We start from the raw sequence: 25,389 nt of genomic DNA, 5'->3' as shown, positions 1-25,389 counted from the left end.
CTGACTTTGTTCTAGATGCTTCAAATGCACCTCTGAACAGAGTATGTATATGAAACATTGGTCCTCCTTGAGCTTATTTTCTTTCATGCGATGACAGATTGAGGAGTAAATGACACTGTATGTTAGAAGCTAAGTGCCATGGAAAAAAAAATAAGGCAAGGAATGGGGATAAAGAATGTCTGCTTGCTGTTCTGGGAAGGAGGGGAAGAGACATTCAGAGGGAAGGAGACATTTGAGTAAAGATTTAAAGTATGTGAGAGAGTAAGGCATGTGAAGATAGAGGGGACAAGCATTCAAATAGAGGGAGCAGCAGATGCAAAGGTCCTGAGGCAGAAAAAGGCCTGGGCTGTTTCCAGGGAACAACAAGGAAACCAGTGTTGCATAATAAGTGAAATTATACAATGGAATAAACAAGATGAATGAGGTGGGTGATCCAATGAATGAGGGCTCTTAACTTTCACCTCCTTTAGTATCTCCTTCAGTGCACAGCCCGCTAAGAGTGATGTGAACAAATAAGTCTGATGCTTCACACACCATTTATCGACACCAAAAACTTTGTAGAAGTCTAATCAGGGATGACCTTGGTAACCATGTATTGGCAAGCATCTGGGTAATGTTAACCAGTGTGGAAATCCAAATATCTTAGCATAGAGGAGATGAAAAGAGGTGACAATCTTTAGGGTCCAGTGAAGGTATATTTAGATGTTTAGTTATTTTGAACAACTTGAGTTTACAAACTATGAAGTCAAGTCCCATCTTCTGTCGTAGCTAATCATGTCTGTCAAGGCAAGGTCAATTCCTTTGCCTAACCTGTAGGAGATACTATATTCAGTCATGCACTGTACCTATATCCCCTCTCTCCTTCTCTTATCTCAGTCAGGCCACATTGACTGAAAGATTTGACTTTTTGTGTTTCCTCTACAGAGGCAAGCAACCCTTTAATATGGCAGAATTTTTTAATTAAAAAAAAATCAGTGTTACCTATTATCATGTAACAAATTATCCCAACACTTAGCATTTATTTTCCTCCTGGCTTCTGTAGGTCAGGAATCTGGACATGGTTTAGCTACCGCCTCTGTTCAAAGTCTCTCACAAGGCCGCAAGCAAGGTGTCAGCCAGGACAGCAGTCATCTCAAGGCTTGACTTGGGGAAATCCAATTCCAAGCTGACTCAGTTCCTTGCTAGCTGTTGGCCAGAGACATCTGTTCCTTTCCATGTGGGCATCTCAAAGGACAACTCACAGCCCTGCAGCTGGCTTTCCCCAGAGCGAGAGCTCGGAGAAGACAGAGGGGGAGAGGACTGGCAGGAATGAAGCCACAGTCTTTTCATAACCTAATCTGGAAAGTCAGATCCCATCACTTTTATCATAGTCTTTTCATTACAATAAGTCACCAGGTCCAGCCCAAACTCAGAGGAAGAGGACAAGGGCAGGAATGTCAGGAAGTGAGATCATTGGGAGCCATCTTAGAAGCTGCGTAACACCAAGCCTTAGAAATAATAAAGCCGAATCCCTTCCATTTTACAAGTGGGGAAAATAAGGCTGAGGTTTAGAGGACTTGACTTGCCAATGACAAGGAAGGAATGAGAGCCCAAGCCTTCTGATTCTTGATCCAGAGCTCTTGGCATTGTATACTGATGATTTATAGGTTTTCTTCTCTTACTCTCTCACTTTTTCTCACTCTCATGCTCTCTCCTTTTACTCAATCTGTTCATATCAACAAATAAAATCAACAACAACAACAAAAAAAATCAGTATTTTGGCTGTTTAAAACCAAGATTTAAACTGCTCATTTGCATGTGCCTGTTTCTTACTCATAGCTAATGATGGAGGAGGGGTGGGCAGGATTGGAAAGAATATTCCTTATTTAAGTGTATGTAATTCAGATGCTACAACACAGTGCATTCACCCTGTGCTGCAGATAATATGCCAGGCATTATGCTGTGCTCATTGCACTACCAATTCAATTGTCTTTCCAGAGCCTCACAGCAAAGCTGAAGAATCACAATCCCTAATTTCTAAAGCAATATTCATTTTGTAACTCTCTTTAGCTAATGTTTTCCAGATGTTTATAATGTTAGCCTCTTCCATTAGCCCAGCATTTCATTCTCCAAAAAGTATTTTCATATTTAGCATCTAATTGCGTTCATACACCTATAGGTAGAGAGATTGGAAATGTGGATTAGCCACATTAAAGCCTTTGATCAAAGGCACTCAGAATTCCAAAGGAGAGTTATAAACTGAAGTCGTTTATTAAACAAATGTTAATTGAGCCTTTACCAAACGCAGCTTGTAGCTGTTCTTGTCCTTAAACTCAAGAGGAGATTTGGTGAGGTGCAGCCATTATATGTATCCCTAATAATATAAATTAGTTGTTAAATTGCAGACCCTGAAGTCTACATTTCCAACCTTTGTTTCCATTACTGCCTAACTGGTTTTTTTGAATAAATTATTTAATGTCTTTGTGCATCTGTCTCTTCTGGGGAAAAAATAATAGCATCTCTTTCATGGGGTGTGGTAATAAATGAGTTCATACAAGGAAGATACTTAAAATAATGTCTAGCGCATAGACATTGTTAATGGTTAGCTATTATTATAACCTGGGTATGTATTTTTCCCTATCTAACAGCTCTGGTTGGGAATGCCTGCTTGGTATGTGGCAGCCTGCCGAGCCAATGTGAAGAGCGGTGCCATTATGTCTGCTTTATCAGACACTGAGATCCAGAGAGAAATTGGAATCAGCAATCCTCTGCATCGCTTAAAGCTCCGATTAGCAATCCAGGAGATGGTTTCCCTAACCAGTCCTTCAGCTCCTCCAACATCCAGAACTGTGAGTCCATTTGTGCTCCTTCCCTCTCCCAGTGCTGGGTGAATAGCAGCACCTCCAAGTCCACAGAGCAAAACTGTGGCAGCACACATTTCAATGTCAGCATGAATTATTCTGAGGAGATTTAGCTTGCTCTCCATTAACCTTGCTGCTACTTTTAATAGGTTTTCAACTGAGGAGCTGTGATTCCTATCAGACTTGAAGCCTGCAACCAAGATAGACTTTTGAGCTAGCCTCTAGACTAAAGTTTAGATTTTTCTCCCAAGCAACAAGACCAAGAGTTTACTCTTTTTCAGAATTTTTCTTTTTAATGTAATCCAGCATCTCAGGAGATGAGCAATAGGGCATTAGTACTTTTTGAAGATGTAATGCTAGACTCACTACTTCTTAAGCAGTTTTCATAATTATGAAAGTACCTTAGTATTTAATGTTTTATAAATATCAAGTGGATTATCTTCCTTCAAAACCTGTTTGCCTTTTATTTATAAATCCCTGTTTCTCTCATAATTTCATCCCTATCTTAATATTAGGAAAGAACAAAATATCTAAAAAAAGGCATGCCAGATGACAAATTCAAACAGAGGAAAAACTCCCAAATAATATTCATTCTTTCTTTAGTCCTTTCCCAAATTATATCTTTTGCTGATAAAGGATATGGTTTCTGTTGTTAAATGGATTTTTCTGGTCCCATGTCTTATGCAAAATAATAAAATATGGAAGAATGAGGTAAGTTTGAATAGTGGGCAAAAGATAGAAAAGTGATATTACTTTATTTCAGTTTTCAGGCACAAAGCTAACTTGAGTATAAATTTTTACACATGGTCTTAAACACAGACCATAAATTAGAGAAATTTGCTTCATTTTTTTTTTTTTTTTTTGCGGTACGCGGGCCTCTCATTGTTGTGGCCTCTCCCTTTGCGGAGCACAGGCTCCGGACGCCCAGGCTCAGCGGCCATGGCTCACGGGCCCAGCCGCTCCGCGGCATGTGGGATCTTCCCAGACTGGGGCACGAACCCGTGTCCCCTGCATCGGCAGGCGGACTCTCAACCACTGCGCCACCAGGGAAGCCCCCCTTTTTATTACATATATTCTTGTATTCCTTCCCAGTGCACTAGATTCCAATGCTAGAAATACAAGGTCAAATCACCATTTGACCAATCACCATTTGACCAAGATCACCATTCTTCTCCAACTCATCCTTCATCTAATGATTCCTGCATGTTCTTCCTCTAAAGAGTTTTCACTAAGCCCCGAAGTCTGGGTTTTCTTCCCTTCCTGAGTTACTACTCCGTATACTTATAAAAGCTATTTTATAATTTTCTCTTCTTGATTCATCCCACACTAGGCCAAGCAAGTATATTATCAGGTTTTCCATAGTCCCCAGGCCTTAACTCAGTGCCTGGCAAATTGTAAATAGTCAGTAAATATGCATCTTAAAATGGTGATTGTACAAGTCACTCTACTCACCATTATAGAGGATATGAGATATGTATGCCCTGATTACAGAGAGGGCAATCAAACTAAGAAAAGGAAGATATGTTCACCAGCAGGTTTAGTAGAAGATGACATAGTTTAATTCCTTAATGTGAGATAGAAGCAGAGTGCCGTGGAATTCAAAGGAAGGAGAAATCACTTCTGGTTGAATAAGGCTTCAAAGAGGAATTAACATTTGAAAGACAGGTAATATATTGTTAATTAATTATTAAAATTATTAATACTTTCACTATTAACTTTTTGATAGAGACCTTTTCATTCTATTTCTTTCTCATTTTATAAAATTGAATTATTTTCACATAATATTTTATTTTGTACTTTTAAAACTTCGTAATATAGCAGGAATATTTCCTCCATTTTATTAAGTATGCAATTGTAATATTTTTAATTGCAGCATAGCTCCTTAATGGAAATGCTGTAATTTATTTAACCAAGTCCCTAATAGTGGACATTTTGCTTACTTAACAATTTTCTTTGTATTTTTAGTACCATAGTGGATAAGCAAGGAGTTATATTATTGCATTAACTGAACTGTAGTAATTTCCATAGCAATATTTGTATACAGGGCATTTATATTCTTATTACTTTTGAACCTTAATTGTCAAATTGTATTGTATAGTCCTTTTTTTCCTTTGTCAATGATTACATTGCTTAAATTTACATTTTAGAAATTACTAGTAAAGTTAAATTTTTTCATATGCTTATTTATTTTAGCATTTAAATAAATTACCTATTCATAACCTTTTTCATTTTTCTATAGGATTATAGGAATATTCATTTTTTTACTAATGTGTAAAAGCTCTTTATTCACAGAAGACATATGCCCTTTGCTAAATATTCATGCAAGTTTCATAAGAGATAAGTTGTCTCTATTTGCTTTAAAAATAATCTACTGAGTGCTTTTTATTTCTTTTATTTCATCTACATGGAAGCATTTACTTGTTTCTAATATAGTTCAAATATGATTTGCTTTGCAAAAAAACTACATGTGAATTTCTAGGAATTAATCCACTGCATAAAGTGAAGCTGAAAACATTTTAAAGTCATCACCTAAAATTATATACTAGGATTCACACTTTGAAAACTCAAAAGGAGTTGGTTTGTTTTTTTTATTTTTTGTTTTTTTTAAGAAATGTTATCATGTCTTCTAGAACACTGCACATAGTTCTGATCCTACAAGATTTTCCATGTGTTTAGGTTTGGGTTTGGTTTCTAAGAAAGATGTATCATTGTTCATTCACTCAAGTTCTAAGAGGAAAAAACAAGATACTTAGATTTTTTCTTTTTAAACTGAACAGAACTCTCCCTCCTTTTCTGTCTAGACGAAATGGGCTAACATTAGAAAATTCTAATGTTTACATTTATTATTATTATATTATTTACATTTATTATATCTTTGGGCCAGCCCTAATCTTCCAGCTTTCTGTTTCCTCTTCCTAAGCTACAGTTACTGTAGAAGGCCTCTTACAAAATAGAATAGAGATGGAGATATCTATCAGGTAATTGAAATATTTGGTTAAAGAGGTGTGTCATAAAGAATAAATAAATACTTTAAATATTTCATCTTAAGTAAAAATATGTAAATGTTCAGGCATTTGCAAATTTAGATGAAACCCTAGGACTTTTCTTTGAGTATAATTCCAATGCCTGGAGTTTCACATTATGTTTATTTGATAACTTCATCCATTAAACATCTTCAATTTTTAAAATTTGAGTTTCTTTTTAAAGTGATAACTTGAAGATACTTGAAAAGCTATGTGAGCACAGAATTCTCCTGGAAATTTACAAATTCTTCCCCAGACTTTGCTGAAGTTGTATCTCACTGACAATGTGCTTTAAGATTTACCTTTATCTGGTCTTTCCAAATAATTCAACTTAGTGTTCATACATGAGCCAAGTTTATTTAATTTTGGCTCTATGTAATATTTATTTAAATTGCCTAATTTTTTAAAAAGTGCAGTGGAAGTAGACAGGTTTGGGAACAAATATAAATGATCTTTAGTAAACATAGAATTCAGCAAATTTGAGCAGACACGTAAGGCATAAGATAGGCTTCAGCACAATGTACGGGGAAAATAGCATTTATTAAACTAAAGATTTACTTGGGTAGAGATTGTTTAATGAAAATTCTAGTGAAATTGTAGTAACAGCCAACATCAGTGGAGTACTTACTAAGTGTCAGTCCCTGTTCTAAGTGTTCTACATGCAATAACTCATTTGAGCCTCAGGACAATGCTATGAGATGGGTACTTTTTTGACATCTATTTTACAAATGGGAAAAACTGATGAACAGAGAGGTTAAATGACTTGTCTAAGGTCACACCCCAGGTTGTTTTGCCCCATAGTCTATGCTCCTAACAAGTGTACTCTCCTGCTTCTTGAACTCTACCAGTTTTCCTTCTTCTTTGCAACATTCTTCCAGTCTACTTTGGTTCCACTTTTCATTATTACTAACCTCCTAAGCCTCAACCTTTAATATAAATAAGGTGAAATATAATTGTGTAAAACTAGTCTTATTATAATGAGAAATATTTCTCTTCTTATGGTGAGACATATCAATTCAGATAAGGGAAAAATGTGGATCTAGGCCATTTTGAAAGTGAAAAGTAAATTTCAAATTAATTTAGTTTGTAATTCAATTATAAAATAAAAAATTCTTCAAAATGACTTATGTAGTAACAGAAGTTACTTCTAGCTAGATAAAGTTTAGGATTATTCTGAGGTCTGGCTGGTTTACTTATTTTGTATTTCTGACAGCAAGAGAATTATTTTCCTCCAATTAATTTTCATGAGTTATCCCTTAAACTCATTTTTTCCTTAAACTCATTTTAATATTAATTTTTATATCATAATTCTGTCCTAAATGATTTAATTAGTTAAGTGCTTTAATTCTCAACATCCTTTAGGAATTTTCCTACTAGATCTCATTTGATAATACTATCTGAATACTCTACTCCATCTGGACTAAAGTGAGGCCAGCAAGGCACCTCAAATAAAATTGAATGAGACACTCACTATCAGTACCGACCTTGCACTTGCATGATCCTGAAAGTGAGTGCTTCTTTAAATGTAGCCCCCTTGACACCTCACCTACCTCATCCTAGTCCCAGCCCTGTATCGGAATATATTACATCATAATTTTAAATTATTTGCATTTTTTCTAGTATGAGTATGCACTTTTAGTCTACTTAATGGATGTAGATTCTAAAATTTAGAGAGGTTTAGGAAATGTCCTGGATAGTTACTGAGAAGTGGCACTGCTAGAACTCAAGCCTCTTGATTATAATTTGGTAAATTTCCAGATAGTTAAAATTTTAGAAATCATTTGCTAGACTCAAATGGTATTCGCCACAAAAAAAAAAAAAAGAAGAAGAAGAAGAAGAAAAGTCTACTGGTTTGCATTCTCCAGCTCAGATACTGGGGGTTGCAGCGTGGACTGATGTAAATGATTTTCAGTGGCTCTTAGAAAACCACAACCAAATTGTATGATACTTGTCCTTTATGCTTTTCCAAGCTACTTTTTGCATTGTCTTTATCCTTGGACCCAAGGCACCAGAGTCCTTTGGTTGCTCAAAGCGTCCCACTCTAGCTATTCTCTAAGATGTGCTCTTTGCTGAAACACTCATGCTCTAAAGCACCCTTTTATGACTTACCCTGTTGAAAGTTCCATCCTTTAAACTGGTGGTAAAAAGAAATAAATCTGAATAATTGACTTACTACACATGGGTTTGCTTATAAAATAAACTTGTTAAAACCTCACCTCATGCCTAACTGATTGGGTTGTTTAGAAGTCATTTTATGGATTACTTTACAAGACTCTAGAGCAGGCAGTGCTTCTCAGAAGTAAAACTGCAGAGCATAAGTGAACAGCTAACTTACAACTTCAGAAAGTTTCGCAACCATATTTTAGAAAATTGCCCTGGATATATACTCATGTTGCATGTAAAGATACAGATAAAGCCATAGCTTGCAGAGTCCTACTCACCCCAGAATATGGTGATAGACTGGCAAATATAGACTTTAACCTGTGAAAGAGATTATACATGTATGTATTCTAGTATGAAATAATACTGGTCAAGTTTCTTATAGAAGGAGGGAGATCTTCATTGTTTGGATTCACAATCAAGGTCGAATCCTTAGAAATCATTGTAAAACAATCTGGCTTAAATGAATTTCCTCTCAGGTAACCATCACTGAAGCTCACGTTAAACAGTATAGCCACTCAGGCAAAACACTGTTGTCACTGGGTGTAAAGGGAATGTGACAGATGATTGTAAAATTATTTTTAGCATAGTACACGGCTCAAAAATTCAGTAAAAGCAATTTCTGCCAAATGATTTAATGATTCATATATTCATACACAACTTTCTCTTTATAATGAGCACCATTCCTGGAACCTAGGGATAGAAGGGAGGGGCATTTAATGACATGGATGGCTGCTGTATTCTCAGTATATTTTACGGATGTGCACGGTTTTATCTTTTAGGAAAAAATTCATATATGCTCAAAATTCCAAAATGGTAGGAGAATGAGAATCCTTTACATATATATGATGCTTATCCTTTGAGATTTTATGCCCATATTATTTATTATAATTATAAATATTTACTACTCAACTCTGTTTTGTTACACAACTATATATATGAGTAACTCTCTTATACATGAGATTTATCTTATGTCAAATTATATTCATCAATTTAGTTTATATGTAGTTATTTTAAAAATTATATTAAATTACATTATTTATGATAGAAAATAAGTCAACATGGTACTATGTGTTGGTAGAAAAGGCAAGAGAGAATTATGGTGATGACTTATGTCGGGGTATCAACTTTGCTACTTCCAATTCTTTGAAACTAGACCCCTTCCAAAACAAGTAACAAGCAATACATAAGATTAAATTCCACTGTAACTATAGAATTGATGTGCTTGGACAACATTGAAATGTTCATAAATATTTCCCAGTGAAATGGTGGAATTTGATGGGAGGTGGTTCCCAGTGATCTGTATGTTACTGAGTGGACTTTGGTCTAGAAATTGTATGTATTAATACTTCAGTGTATAAAACAAACATCATGGGTTGTTTTATTTAGAAGGCAAATGAGACTTCATAATAGAATAGTGCCTGCTAGAGGGAAAATTTCCTTTTACATCTGTAATAGTGAAGGATACTGCTAAAAAATTAGGAAACCTAGGTTTTGTGACTTCTGACAATATTTAGTGAAAAAATACCTATTATTAACTCCAAAATAGCATTTCTCTTCTTTTTTCTCTATAAGAATATAGGAAAACAACATATTTACTGAACTGTAAAAGGAAGCGGTCATTTGGGAAAAGCTGATATTGGTTTCCAAACAGTTTATGATAGAGCTTTCAGCTTTGTATTTACAACCAGTTTTCTCTTTCCAAGGACTTTGAAGGATTAAAACTTTGTGAACAAAATATAGGTAATAACACAACAAAATACATGTGCCTTTGTTTACTGAAGAAAAAAATAAAAATATTCTTCTACAGATCAAATTTATTCAGTTCTCCATGATTACAAAAAGTGGATCCAATAGCCGCATACCACTGAAATGCAAATTTTGATTAAGCCTTTTTCCTGATTAATAATTACAGAAGTATCATTTTAAATCTATCACATGTGAGCTTCACAGCATGCCTCTTTCTATTTAATCTTTTGAAGTAGAAGAAAAAGACAGCTATGAGAAACTAGCAATGCTGTCTCTTGTGCATGCTATAGAAGCAAGAGCATGGTCGTGTTACTGTGGTACCATTAACTTACAGTGGTGCTGCGTTTCTTCTTTACCACTGCTTCCCTCCCATGGATCCCACTGCTTCCCTCTGGGCCTCCTCACTAGCCTTCAGGCAACGTTTGGGTGACCCATGAAGAAATGGAAAATCTTGCAGCTCCAGCAAAAACGGTTAGTCTTTACAGCTTTGTTGAACATGAAGAAAGTTATTTTGCTACTATTTGGATGGAAAAGCTATTTTGTTTGTGTAGATCAGAGTAAATGGGGTATGTTTACATAGTAATATGCAATGATAACTAACATTTTTCATTATGGTTTTATTTCACTGACCCTAGACATTTTTAAATGAAGCCGTACTAGATTGGCATAATGTGGTTAATATAAGAGTTTGTAACATGCAAACAATAATCAAGAATTTAATGACACTTATTTATACATTTTGCAACATTGAAAAGTTTTGATAACAAATATCACTTAAAATTGAACATATTCACAGGTAATGCATGTTACCAAGCCCAATTAAATTTGTAATAGAATGTGTAGATTGAATGCTCATTTTAAATATAATTATTTAGTTTCTTGTACTTTACCATTCTGAAATACAGAGCTTCCTCCTCCCACCCGCATGCAAAGTGTTCATTTAGTATTAAAAGCACAGACTTAAAAAATTCATCGTGACTCATTGTAATTGTCAGCTTTTAAAAATATATTACATATAATCATTTCTCATTTAAAGTAACAAAGTTGGGCATGCCATGCATTTTATTATGAGCAACTTATTTTTAATTTAATGTCCTTTTAATTTTATTCCTCTTTGAAAAAATTGATTATCTAGTTTCTGATGAATAAAAATGCCAATGTTGTGTGCTAATTACATTTTTAGTTTGTTGTGCTTGGTCTTTTCTTGTTTAGCTTTGTTTGTTGTTGATTCTTACTGAAACCCATTCGATTACCACAAAGTTTTGTTAGAAGGATGCAGTTACTTTGTCCACTCCATTAATTTACTTTATATAAGATTTATCCATCATATGTATGTATACACATTTGTGTATCGTATATTTGTATGTATATAATCAGAAATTTTTGTCATAACTTATTACATTTGTAAAATCCCACACTTTTAAGAATTAGAAAAGGTTTGGAATGACCAGATCAAATGTATCATGAAAATTCCATATGTTGTATGTGTGTGCATTTAATTAGAATAAATTAGAAACTGTGTAGGTGCCTTTTTAGTTGCCCTTGAACTGCTCTATTGATTACTGTGGATCTGAATAAGGATCTGTGTACTTATTTGTCTGTGTCTTAATTAACATTTTTAATAACAAAGCAATTTTGCTTCTACTAGAAAAAATTTACTGTATTAATTTGAGATTAATTTATCTTTATCTGCTTTATTAATCATTTCCTGCTGCTAACACAGAAAGAATCTGAGGAAGGAAGCTGGGCCCAGGTAGGAAATTCATGTGCTTTAAAACAATATCATTTAGTAGGCTATAAGGATATAAAGTAAGAAAATTGTATGTCATAATATTATAAGTCTTCACTTAGCTTAAGATTAGGCTAATCATGTATTTGACTTTATTATGTTGAATACTATAAGGTCTTTTAAAATCACCATATTTTGCAAAGAAGATGATCATCATTTTATACCTGGCCTCTTTTGAAAGGAAAATTTCATTTCTCCTTTAAAAGAATGAACTATAACTTAAATTTCTTGGAAATCACCCCTGAATATATTTAATCAGGAATCATTTATGTTGGTTGTAAGCGGGGAGGGGAGATTTCAAAAAACTTATTTGGAATCACCTATTCTTTAAAGTATAATGGAAAGTGTGTGAGAAATGGAGTTGGAGGGACATGTGTTAGCCTTGCGACTACACGTCAGAAGTCACTCCCATTTATTGAGATGGCATGTGAGCTAAGCATCTGTACTTTGAACAAACATATATGCTTGCAAGGAAGCTGTTCCTTTTTCAACATTTCTGCATGTTTATTACTAAAAGAATTAATGTGTGTTATAGGTAATGTGATTCAAACTTTGACTGTAAGAAAAATTTTTGTAGTTATTACTAGGACCTACATTTAAACATTGAGTAAATTAGGGTTGCATTAGGTTTTTATTTTAGTGAGAATTTCATTTTTTAAGAACACACAAAATAAAGGGAACACCTAGATTTTCATTAGAAATACATGTTATAATTGTGAATTTGTTGTTTGATAAGGAACTAAATAGAAGACATTATCAAATTAATAGAGATTAATAGTTTTTTTTTAAAATTGCTTTAGAGATGATGGTTGATTTTGGTTTTCATTTTGGCTTTTAAGAACAGTGGTAAGATCAGTTCATATTGTTATATTAAAGAATTAGATTGTCTTAGAGTTTGATCATGCTCTGCTTCTTTAAGTGCAGAGTCTGTATTGATTGATATCTATGAAAGACTGACTGCATCAATTTTTATAGAATACGGGCTGCATGCCTCACTAGGTAACAACAATGGCCACATAAAGCTTCAGCATTCTATCCCTCTAGCCTTGTGCCTCCTTTCTCTATTCATTTACTGAGGTTTCTATTTTGACATCAAGATTTGCCATTACACCATGGCAATGGTAATAGTAGCATTGAAGAGAAGGAAATGGTGGCGTATTGGCTAACAGATAAAAATAAAATAAATTGAATTGAATAAATCTATCAATACAAAGAAAGGATCTTTAAGCTCAGCATTTGTATTATATCATTCATTTTAGCTTTTGAATTAAAATGCATATTTGTATAAAATGTAATTCCTTTTGAGCAAAACAAAGTGAACCTAATCATTCTCTTTAGGCAAGGACCTTGATACATGTACCCAGAGTTCCACTTTGTACCAAAATAAATCAAATATTTAGAGGCTAAATATTATTTCTACTTTGTTTCAATATACCATAGGAATTAAATATCAATTATAATGATAGCCCATACCCTCCAATTACCGTCTCATTTTATTGGCTAAGAAACTTGGCTGCTATAAAACAATTCTAGTGTCCGGTTTTCCTACAGACCCTGGCATATGGAGATATGAACCACGAGTGGATTGGAAACGAATGGCTTCCCAGCCTGGGGTTACCTCAATACAGAAGTTATTTTATGGAATGCTTGGTAGATGCAAGAATGTTAGATCACCTAACAAAAAAAGATCTCCGTGTCCATTTAAAAATGGTGGATAGTTTCCATCGGTACGTTTTTTCCAAAAAGTAATTAAAGTGAAAAATAAATAACTGTGTATATTACTAGAACATAAAGATATTTAAGAAATATAGAATATGTGCTCTTTGAAACATCTGTGTACATCAACTTGGCAAAGTATCTTTATGCAACAAATTGCAGGGACTATCAAATGTAGAGCTGGGTGCATATTACATGCCCAAAGTTTATGGAACTGGAGAGTACAAAATTCTCATACAGCATAGATCTTTTTTTCCCCTGTATCTGTAGGAAATTTCATGTTTGTGATTTGTATCTATATATATGTTTTAATATTAGAAAATTATTTATTAAGAATAAAATCATCAGTCTCAACTATATATGGAGTTATAAATTATATAACTTAGGGATATACTAGAAAAAAATTTGAGAAGGAATTCCCTTCTGAAGAAAATTTTTGTTTTTGTGTAAACCTTTTAGTGCTTTTGCTTATTTGTACATTAATTTTCAGGAAAAAAAATACTGAATGGGTTATGAGACATTGGTAAGAGCACAGATAAATGAAAGGCAAATGAAAATTAGTTTTTCAAGTTGCTTATCATCTAGGGAGTAAAAAAATGGTTGTTATAATGCCATGTCATAAATGTTATGTTGTAGCCTGATCTCTTTGTAGGTTATCTGCAGAATCTGTATTATGATTATTTTATATACAGTTAGTTATTATAATAAATTAATAAATATAAATCTAGACAATTTGGGAAACTGTGTTCACATCCTGTCCAACATTTAATTAGTGATGGAAATTAAAATGGTATAAAAATCATATAGGTTAATGACTAAAGTTAGGATAAAGAGATAATAATTGAGATTCTTCAGTCAAATTTATCAAAATGTTTTGAATCTTAACACAGTTGTTTACACTGTTGGATTAAATTTAGTAGAGATAAATATAACATCGTTTTTAAAAACCATTAAAATGCTGGATGGGGAATTCATGATTTAAAAGCAGTTCAAGTGAAAAAGATGTGATTTATAGTTGACACAAAAATCTCAGTTCTGGTTAATGGCTTGACAGGGCATATTTAGACTGTGTTTATTGGCAGGCACAATAAAAGTCCTATCATGTGGTGAGATAACAATAAGAAACTGTATTAATTTATGGACATTAAATTGTTTTTGATAAAGTGGTAAAAATCTGGGGGAAAGGAAGGAATTAAAGAAATTTAGCTTGGATAAGGGAAGACTTTAGATAAGTTTTCTTATGTTTTAATATTATGTGATAGAGTAATATTTGCTGTCTTGAACATGTGCTTTTCTAGTACAAATAGGTATAGATAATAGGGTGAGTGATTTATGTTCAACAGAAAATACAACTTTGTATCACTCTCAATTGCTCTATAGTACACACGTTGTGAGGTAGTGAGTTCCCTGTCACTGAACATTTAGGGCCTCAAATTTTGTGTGGTTGCAATAGACTTTTAAATATTAGAATTTTTGATGACACACTTGTGCCTGTTTTCTATTCTTCACTGGATCAACTTTTAATTGCTTTATTATTATAGTAGAAATGATTCATCCAGAGATCAAGTTTTCTTTTTTAAAAAATAAAAATTACTCAAATGGCAGGGTTCTTGTTTGTTCTGGGAAATACACAAGCTTCATCTTTATGCTATGCTTAGCTCTGACTTAAAGCAAGTAATACTTTACTGCATATGGCATCCCATTGTCTTTACAGCCCAGTTTTCCATCTGACAAGACATTGTTGTAACAACATATATCCTTTTTATAGCACAATTTTACATTACATACAAAAATTGGGCAGAAGTTAGGCAAGACCCAGTGGTTTAACCTCAAGCTGGCTAATGTCTATGATGGTTTTTACATCAGTATTATCTGGTATTCCACTGAATTAGTTTGCTTGGGCTAGCATGACAAAATAACATAGATGGGTGGCTTAAACAACAGAAATTTATTTTCTCAAAGTTCTGGAATCTAGAAAACAAAGATCAAGGTGTCAGCATTATTGGTTTCTTCTCCTTGGCTTGCAGATAGCTGCCTTCTCACTGTGTCCTCACATCGTCTTTCCTGTGTGTGTGTACTTCCCAGGTTTCTCTGTATGTCCAAATTTCCTCTTATAAGGACACCAGTCATACTGGATTAAGGCATACCCTGATGATCTGATTTTAACTTAATTACCTCTTTTAAGACCCAGTCTCCCATCACAGTCACATTCTGAAGTATTGGGCATTAGGGCTTCGTTGTAAGAATTTGGGGAAACACAGTTTATCCCATAACAGCAATTAATGCAGATTTCTTTCCATTTTCCTCTGATTCTGAAATATTTGAACTTAGCATTGTTCTTATTAAAATGCAGGGCTTAGAAATGAATCCAGCACTTAAGAGTAGCCTGGCCAATGTGTATGTCTAAATTTGTCTATAATTCTAAACATTTAAGAAATCACTAATATTCAGTGCTGTTTGTTCTTGAGGCCTAGAGGTTCTTTTTACCTATTATACTCTTCCACATCCTTTATATATAATATCAGTAAGTCTTCTTTCTTCTCTCTGAACATCTCTGGTTTCTAGATTTTCTTTTCATGCTTTTCTTTGTCCTTAGTGGGACCTTTATTTTGATGGCATTTCTTCTTCAACTAATTTCCCTGTCCCCTAGAATTACCTATTTTCCCCAACTCTTGTGTTACTTCCAGATTATTCTCTCTTAAACCAAAACCTTTTATTGTCATTTTTATCCTCCTGTGAAAATTGTCCAATAATTTTTATCACCTTGATGTGTTCTACACTTACTCTGAATGCAAACTTTCCTTAATGTAACCCCATTCTCCATATAAAATCTTATTCCTCCTAACTTCCTGGCATAGATCTTCACTGTGGACAGAGGATCTATCACCACACATTTAACATTTCATCAGCCATCCTATGTTCATGGTGTTCCATATCCTTTACTAACCCTCCCTTTGCCTGATCCTTTAAGGATCAGTCAGTTTTCTGCTCTTCCACAATATCCTTTCCACATAGAGTTTCAATATCTGCTGACTTGTTCCTTTCACATATTTCTGTATCACTTAGAGTTGGTGGCTATTCATTTTGATATTTGGTTCTGTATGTTATCACTTAACTCATTCATCATTTTATTATTTATTTATAAATTTATTTATTTATTTATTATTTTTGGCTGCGTTGTGTCTTCGTTGCTGTGCTCAGGCTTTCTCTAGTTGTGATGAGCGGGGGCTACTCTTTGTTGCGGTGTGCAGGCTTCTTATTGTGGTGGCTTCTCTCATTGCAGAGCACGGGCTCTAGGTGTGCGGGCTTCAGTAGTTGTGGCACGTGGGCTCAGTAGTTGTGGCTCATAGGCTCTAGAGCGCAGGCTCAGTAGTTGTGGTGCATGGGCTTAGTTGTTCCGTGGCATGTGCGATCTTCCCGGACCAGGACTCAAACCTGTGTCATTCTTAACCACTGTGCCACCAGAGAAGCCCTCATTCATGTTTTTATATTATTTTTCTCATCAGCTAAAAAGAAGAGTATCCCTTTCTTATAATTTCCTTCTTGTCTCCATAATAGTGACTCTTTTCAAAGGAGTAAAATGTTCCTTTGTCTTCAAACAATGTTGAAATAGCCTAATGGAAAACAAAGACATGTGGATGAACAGCATAATCCAAGATTAATTTTAAGACTATGGTTATTTTATTTTGAAAATATTTTTTTTTTACCCCTTAGAAACACTGTGTACTTAGAATAACTATAATTTTAATTCCCTCCAATTCTAAAGGATTTAATTACAAATGGAATTTATTAACCTGTTGCCTGAAGAAGTAGTGCATAGTGTTGACTATGCTTAATCATCTACTGAGTAAACTAAATGTGTTTTCTCCTTTAAAAAAAAAATAACAGAACAAGTTTACAATATGGAATTATGTGCTTAAAGAGGTTGAATTATGACCGAAAAGAACTAGAAAGAAGACGAGAAGCAAGCCAACATGAAATAAAAGGTAACATGTCTTTCTTTCATATCAAATGCCTTTTTTTTCCTGGGATTTTTAGCTTTCACTTTTATGAACCTAAAATGCTGTATGCATTACAATTGTCATTAAGTAACGTAAGTATTCAGCTAGAAGAGTGTCATCATTATTTCTTTTTCATTACTTTTCTGATTAAAACTCAGAAAAGGATATCATCACTTTATAAGATAGATATCCCACTTGGGGAATATTCTTGATTTTCTGAATTGAGATTTATTCCTCTGAACCTATTACTTATATATTCTGTTTATCGTAAACATGCCTCCACATAGATAGTTTTGTCAGACTTTTAATAGAACATTCTCATTATGATTCAGAGAAACATGGTATATAATTTATTTATAGCAGTTTATCCCTGGTTTGCATCATTTGAATTCTATTTCAGTGACCAGATATTTTATTTTTGTAATATAGTTGTTGAAATTATACAGGGATTTTTATATAGAAGTTACAGAGGGAATTTTCCCCTATAAATGAGACTAGTCCATTAATAATTTTAGCTAGGAATGATTTTAGAAACATTACTAACTGCTGCAACTATTGTTTGTACAAACCAATAAGACACTTCCTATAACAGACTTTAGAAAAGTACTGCATTTAGTAATTAACTCTTTAAATGTTGAGCAGTACCTTAATATACAGGGGAAATAATTGTTTAAAAAGAACAACATGTTAGACTTTATACTTGTTAGAGACCACTTTATTTTTATTATTGTTGTTGTTGAAGGAAAATTTAATGATTAGGTATAAGATATAAATATCTATGGGACTTTTATGGGCAAAAATCATAAGCCCTTTTATGTCTATTTATACTTTTTAATGGAAAAAAGTTTCAAATTTTTTGAAGAAAATTTTGAGTAGAAGCAAAATAAACTCCTTATATTTCTGTTTACCATTACCCAGGAGTTGATACATGGAAGCATTTCATCAAATTCAATAAGTGTTTGTACATTAATTGTTCAAAGTTAGGCACGAGTCTGTTTATTGTCATCTTCACTGCCTTTAGGGCTTACCTTAGACATGAAAATAGTATATATTACATGTTACCCTTCCTTCCCATATTAAAGTTTAGCACTGTTTTATTCTTTCAGATCACCTATCTTAGACTTCTGTAATTTTCATTTGTGATAAATATTGTCAGAAATCACTTTTATCTTTGGCAGTTCTTGGACAGTACATTAGTTAGAGTGGAATGGGTTTGAATGCCTGTGAAGGTGATTGATTAAAAGTATTTTTCTATATATGGTTCATTGGAGAGTAGACAGACACACAATGGATTTCTTGTAGCACTTCATTTGACTCATTACCTAGGAGCAAGAAAGTGTTCTTCCATTATCAAAATTGGGTTATTTGATTTCACTTTATTTGGGGGACCCAGGAAATTGCAAGTTGTTTTTAGAGCACTGCTGTTCAGTTGAATTGAAATTTGGGAGCTAATTGGCCAAATAAAGACACCAAAAGGAAGTCTGTGCTTGACCTAACAGAGATGTTTTAGCACACAAATAGATTTTACCCGTGGGATACCTGTTTCTGGTTTTCTTTTCTGAAGCATTTTTTCCAATTAGATTTTATTATGCTTGGTCTCATCACATGAAATGCTTCTTATGTAGACAGATGATTTGGCACTACATCAAATATTATATTAGTATTTGGCAATTGCTAGTTAGAGTGTAGCTCTGAGAAAAGCTGCCAGGATTCACTATGATTATACACAGGCAACTCCATGTGTGATGTAGCTGTGAGTGAGATCATAAATAGCCCATTTCCTGTAACTGATCGGATGACATTTACAGGAATAACTCTTGACTGTGACTAGGGGTCTCTGTTATTATCTGAAGTGTTAATTAACCTGGACCTTAATGAACAGCTTTCTGAAGTGAAGAGACCATGTGAATATCAAAATCTATAAGCATTTAATTTGTTGCTAGGAAACAGTCAACACTGATCTCTAGACATTTATTGTTTAGGTCAAGAGGATCCTTACAAAGCTTTAAAGTCAGAGCATAAAATTTGCTTGGAAACAGATTTATAGAAAGGGATCTGATTTACAAAATGAAAAGAAAAACAAAACTGTGTTGTTCTGAAGAAGAGAGTTTGGTATTAGTGTCTTATTTACCTTTACCCTGTAAATAAATGGATTATTTTATACTTATTATTTCATGAATAACTACAGATATGGCAATGGAATTTTTGGTAGACGTATATTTGCAGAAATATGGTAACTACAAAATATGTCATAGGCTATCAAAATATAAATCCAGCTCCAGAAAAGAACAAATACTTCCTATTTGCAAATCCATTTAGTGTAAAGAAAACTCTACATTTTTGTTGAACTATTGTCCCATTTTTTTTATTTTTATTTTTTTTAAGGGCTTCAAATGCTTGGCTTTTTATTTACTTATTTATTTATTTATTTATATTTGGCTGTGTTGGGTCTTCATTTCTGTGCAAGGGCTTTCTCTAGTTCTGGCAAGCGGGGGCCACTCTTCATCGCATTGCGCGGGCCTCTCACTATTGTGGCCTCTCTTGTTGCGGAGCACAGGCTCCAGACGCGCAGGCTCAGTAGTTGTGGCTCACGGGGCTAGTTGCTCCGCGGCATGTGGGATCTTCCCAGACCAGGGCTCAAACCCGTGTTCCCTGCATTAGCAGGCAAATTCTCAACCACTGCGCCACCAGGGAAGCCCCCATTAGTTTTTTAAATGTTGCATTTAGTAAAAATAATTGGAGAACTGTTACTGCCAACCATACATACCATACATACCTACCCAACTTTTGAAGTGCAAGTGTGGTATAACCAGTAGTTAGAACTAATCGGTTGCTATCAACAGCAGCTGACCAATGTAACCAAAATATAATGCCAACCAACTTACATCCTGTTTTCTGAGGTCTAATGCCTCAATGGAAAAACTAATGAATGCTCAGAGGAAAACATATACTTTAGGACTGACCAGGGAGACCCAGTGAATATATATATAATATAAAATTTCCATAGATAGTAAGGATTATTACCAAAGTACTTTGCTTTGCTGAAGACATGGGGAAAGAAAGAGCTGAAACTCTGAGGGAGATGATAAACATCCTACTTCCTGAAGAAATTCATTCTTTGGCTGGAGCAGGATATAGTAATGCGATTGTGGAAAGTGGGCATTTTGAGTCTTTCCTCACATGTTTCTCATTAAACCAAATCCAAAGAGAGACTTAGGGCCTTTCTTTTGAAATAAAATTGTTCAAGCCACAATAGGAGTTAAGTAGAGGTATGTGAGGTATATATACCTTCCAGATTCATATGCAAATGGTTTACCACCACCATGGATTAGTAGAGACAAAAAGAGTACAAATTAATCTCAGGAATCTCCACTTCTGACTATAATGGAATACGTTAAATCAACCAAGAACAAGTAGAAAAACTAGATCAATCAATAAACAGCTGTTTGAAGGCAGCAGAAAGCAATTAAGACACCCGAGCCTTGAGAGGCCATGATCTTGAGAAAAAGAGAAATGTGTTGAGAGGTAAGCCCGGTCATTCTCTGCTGCTTTTCCCTGTCTTACAGAACAGGGGAGGGAACATTGTAATTTAGAGGTGCCAAAGCTGCCAGGTCTTGAGGAACCAAGAACCTGGAGAAACAGAAAATAAGTAAGCCTGACACTTTATGCAAAGTTCCTCTTGAGGCATTTTTCAGTCATAAAGTCAGGGATTTATATATATATATATATATATATATATATATATATATATATATATATATATATACACACACACACATATATACATATATATATGTATATATATATAAAACATGTCAAATAATGGGGCAAAATGAGGAAAACCAAAAGGAATAAAACAGAAAATATAAATATATCCACAAGTGACCCTGGATGATTTTTTTTCAGACATGGACTTTAAAACAATTGTGATTAATGTGTTAAGAAAATAGGTGACAAAATGGAAAATTTTTAATAAAGAGCTAGAATCAATGTTAAGAAATGATTAAATGGAAATTTTAAGAAGCAGAAAGTTTAAACTGGAACTAATAATGAAATAAAAGATATATCAGTTGAAAATATCTGGCCTGAAACGTGAAAAGAAACAAAAGGATGAGTGATACAAAACAGATCATGAGAGACACTGGACACAGGGAGGAGTCTAGTATAGGTGTAATTGGAATCCCAGAAAGAGAGATAAGAGAGAATGAGGAAGAAGCAATAGTTGAAAAGATACTGGTGGATATATATATATATATATATATATATATATATATATATATATTTTTTTTTTTTTTTGCGGTACGCGGGCCTCTCACTGTTGTGGCCTCTCCTGTTGCGGAGCACAGGCTCCGGATGTGCAGGCTCAGCGGCCATGGCTCACGGGCCCAGCTGCTCCGCGGCATGTGGGATCCTCCCAGACCGGGGCACGAACCCGCGTCCCCTGCCTTAGCAGGCGGACCCCCAACCACTGTGCCACAAGGGAAGCCCCAAAGCAGCACTATTCTTAATAACCACAGTAGAACCCACCCAAATTTCCATCAACAGTAGAAGGGATAAATTGTGACATAATCATACAATGGAATACTAAATAAACAAGCTACTGCTATTTGCCATAGCATAGGTGAACCCTATATTGAGTGAAGATACATATTGTACGACAGCATTTATAAAAAACTAAAAAATCAGGCAAAATTAATCTGGTGTGAGCATAGTCAGAATATTGGTTATTGTTGAGGTGAGGATAATAACTGAGAAAGGACATGAGGGGACCTCTGTGGTGCTGAAGTATCACTTTATTGCTTTGATGTTATACACAAGAAAATCTGAATTGGTTATAAATTAATGCATTAGGACAAATTAGTAATGCTTTTGAAAAACTTAATATATAAATACTCTCCCCCCCCCACACACACACACAAAGAAGAAAATACTAGTAAGATTTTTGCAGATAAGTTAAATTGGGGAAATGAACAGTTGAAGTTGAAGAATAGTTCCCAAAGTATTCTTTATACTTTTTCCAGATAAGGTATATATTTCATTCTGAAAGGAAAAAAAATTAATAGGAAAACTTACTTTTACTGTACTAGTAAATTATGGGTTTCATTTCCCTTTCTAGAAATGAAAAAAAGTTTTGATTCTTTTTTTAGAAAAAAAGTTTTAATTATTTTCTCATTTCCCCTTAAGTTCCTCAAAATTCTTTCTTTTCAATGGAACATTCTGGTCCTTCTGACTGTTTTGCTGGCTATTATGTAGTATTATGTCAACTCATAATGAGAAGGAATGGAAAAAGGATAAAATATACTTTGGTATGTTATGGTCTAAAAAGGTATATATGACATTTTTCTCTAAAGGTTTTAGTTTTAGAAAATAAAATTCAAAGTGTTTTGTACCTTAGTAAAATATTGCGTTTCAACCTAAAAGGAAAAACAACTTATGACTTGAGAGTGGTTGATTTTTGGATTAGTATGTGATTGAGAAATAATGGATTGACAAAATAGTAGGGTAAGTATCAAAACTATTGAGTGCCTGTTCTCTTACTATTCTGTTCTCTGACTTATTGCTTCAGATGGAAAAAAAAAAAAGTTTCTTCTAGCCTATACACAATAGTAGGTAGTAGTTTAAAAATACTCTGATGAAGAACCATTTTAGATTGTCATCTTGCTCTCTTGACTGAAGAGCTGTATATGGACACAAATAAGAAACGTCCCCATCTGGTGGTAAAAGCATTGAACTTCAGACAGACCCCTAGAGCTCCAGAATGAAAACAAGAAACACTCTGAGACATTATGTTCCATGTGATGGAAATGCTCTCATTTCAGTGATAACAAACACTCTTAAAATCACATTTTTTTTTCTGGGCTAAAAGTAGAAACGGTTAGTTATTAGAAAGGTAAATACATGTAACACAAGGAGCCAGCTGCACTAGGGAGTGGATAAAGAAGCCAGCATAAATGCTAACTTGGCCAGACGCCTGTGGCTCATTTCAGCCAGCAGTTTTTATTTACTATGCAAAATACTGCAGCCTAAAATGATGCACCTCTTTTTCTAGATGTGTTGGTGTGGAGCAATGATCGAGTTATTCGCTGGATACAAGCAATTGGACTTCGAGAATATGCAAATAATATTCTTGAAAGTGGTGTGCATGGCTCACTTATAGCCCTGGATGAGAACTTTGACTACAGCAGCTTAGCTTTATTACTACAGATTCCAACACAGAACACCCAGGCAAGCCCCTTTGTGCTGTAGTTGCACTGTGTCCTGGTTTGTGTAAGGACAAAGTAAACTTTTAGGAAAAAAAAGTCGGCTGTGTATTCATGATTCCTAATGGGAGTTAGTTCAACGTTTGATATATGTCACTGGGACTTTAATTTCAAGCTACTGGATTTCTAGCCAAAACAAAATCATAAAATTAAGTTGAAAGGGATTTAGAAGTTATGTGGTCCAACCTCCCACCTGAATGCCAGATTCCCCCAATCAATATCCCTGACAGATGGCCTTTAGTCTCTGCCCCTCTGAGGGGCAGTCATTTCTATTTACATGTCTGAATTATACAGACACTCAGCTCTGGGTGTGCCATCGTTTCCCAAGTCTGGATAATTATTTGAATTGCTGGAGTTCCTTAAAAACTTAAAATAAAACCTGCAATCTACATCACAAGCCTAAGAAATCAGATATCAAGAGATAGGGCACAGGAACCCTAATCATTTAAAGTTTCCCCAAATGATGATGATTGGCCAGGTTTCAGGACTACCTGCATAGACTTGATAAAAATGTGGCAGTCTAACTTTACTTTTTATTTCATTTTTGTATATTTCAAAGTTTACATAAAATATTCAATTGGAATAAAGTAACAAAGTGAGGTCAAACCCTTTGACCTCAGACGTTTATGTGAGGCTGTCTCTACTGTCCACAGACTGAAGAAAATTGCCCTTCCTTGTGTTTATAGTTTAAATTTACAATGGCTTATAGATATAGAGGATGAAAAAAATGAGACCCCTGTAAATAAAACAGGGTATTGGAATGTTTTCTCAGGTAAATATAATCGCTATGATTTTTCAAATAAAAGGTGACTTCAATGATGTTAACTCTAATCTGATCTCAACAGGCAAGGCAGATTCTCGAAAGGGAATACAATAACCTCCTGGCTCTGGGAACTGAACGGCGACTGGATGAAGTAAGTCTTTGTCTGTCATTGTCATTCAAAAGGGGCCTGGGACAGTACAAGTAAAACGGCTTTCAAGGACTAGTGCTCAAAATTAATCAGATGCTTGTTCTATGGATAGAATCTAGAATTTTCCCCACTATTATTCTTATTTAATTTTACTAATTTGATTTGGAAAGAACTTTATAAATTCATATATATTATCATATCAGCAGTTAGAAACACTAAGAAGTATTTCAAATTCAGACATTTTTCATGAGCTATGACAGCAAAATAATGTTGAGCAAAAATTTTTTTAAATTGTAAGTAATGACAACACTAGCCCTAATAAATTCAGCTCTTTAATAAGGGATGTGCTTATTTCTTAAATATCAGTATATCTTCACAGGAAATTTTAGGATATTAAAAGGAAGAAAAAACTTGCTTTCAATAAATGGGAAGCTTTTGATTATTTTAGATATCAATATTGTGTTTTCCTTAAAAATATATGAGTAACATTTTAACAGTCATAGGAATTGAAGGTTATATTGAGTGTAAGAATCTCTACACATAGTAAATGCATGTTTAAATGATTTGGAAAATAGTAAACATGTAAGTAGTCTCCCAAGATGAAGGAATACAAGGGACGTTAGCACACTCTGTGCATTGATAAACTGTGGATTTTAATATTCCTTCTGAGGTTTTCAGGGATCTTTCTGGAAGAAATGGGGAGGAAACCTGAGTATGAAGTGGAAAATACAGTGATGCATAATTCTGTTTTGCAAAATGCAGGTGTTTCTTGGCTGTAAAGAAAAGCTGATTAAAATAGTTTTGTGAATGAACACAGCAATTCCTAAAATGAGACAATAATTCCACATTCAAATGGGCAGGGCAGGTGATCTTGGTTTTATAAAACCCAAGCTGTCCTTTTCAAAGGAAGTTAGACGGATAAGCTCTACAGTCTTGACCT

At 34.3% G+C, this 25,389-nt stretch overlaps 1 protein-coding gene across 4 annotated transcripts in view; it reads left to right on the top strand.

Annotated features, from left to right (window-relative positions):
- Positions 1–25,389, top strand: part of PPFIA2 (PPFI scaffold protein A2) — a 473,386-nt gene that overhangs the window by 436,509 nt on the left and 11,488 nt on the right. For 2 of the 4 annotated variants that reach the window (XM_027107099.1, XM_027107098.1), the window contains 7 exons: positions 2,628–2,828; positions 10,181–10,243; positions 11,496–11,525; positions 13,113–13,288; positions 17,166–17,263; positions 23,328–23,503; positions 24,384–24,452. In XM_027107099.1, coding sequence (XP_026962900.1) covers positions 2,628–2,828; positions 10,181–10,243; positions 11,496–11,525; positions 13,113–13,288; positions 17,166–17,263; positions 23,328–23,503; positions 24,384–24,452 — 813 coding nt within the window. Of the gene's footprint in view, positions 1–2,627; positions 2,829–10,180; positions 10,244–11,495; positions 11,526–13,094; positions 13,289–17,165; positions 17,264–23,327; positions 23,504–24,383; positions 24,453–25,389 lie in introns of all 4 variants that reach the window. The other 2 variants (XM_027107100.1, XM_027107097.1) reach the window with 1 other exon arrangement.

Source organism: Aethalodelphis obliquidens, unplaced genomic scaffold (genome assembly GCF_003676395.1).
Source record: "Aethalodelphis obliquidens isolate GAN/ISIS:26980383/991018 unplaced genomic scaffold, ASM367639v1 scaffold8, whole genome shotgun sequence".
Lineage (NCBI taxonomy): Eukaryota > Metazoa > Chordata > Mammalia > Artiodactyla > Delphinidae > Aethalodelphis > Aethalodelphis obliquidens.
This window is presented reverse-complemented; position numbering and strand designations above follow the sequence as displayed.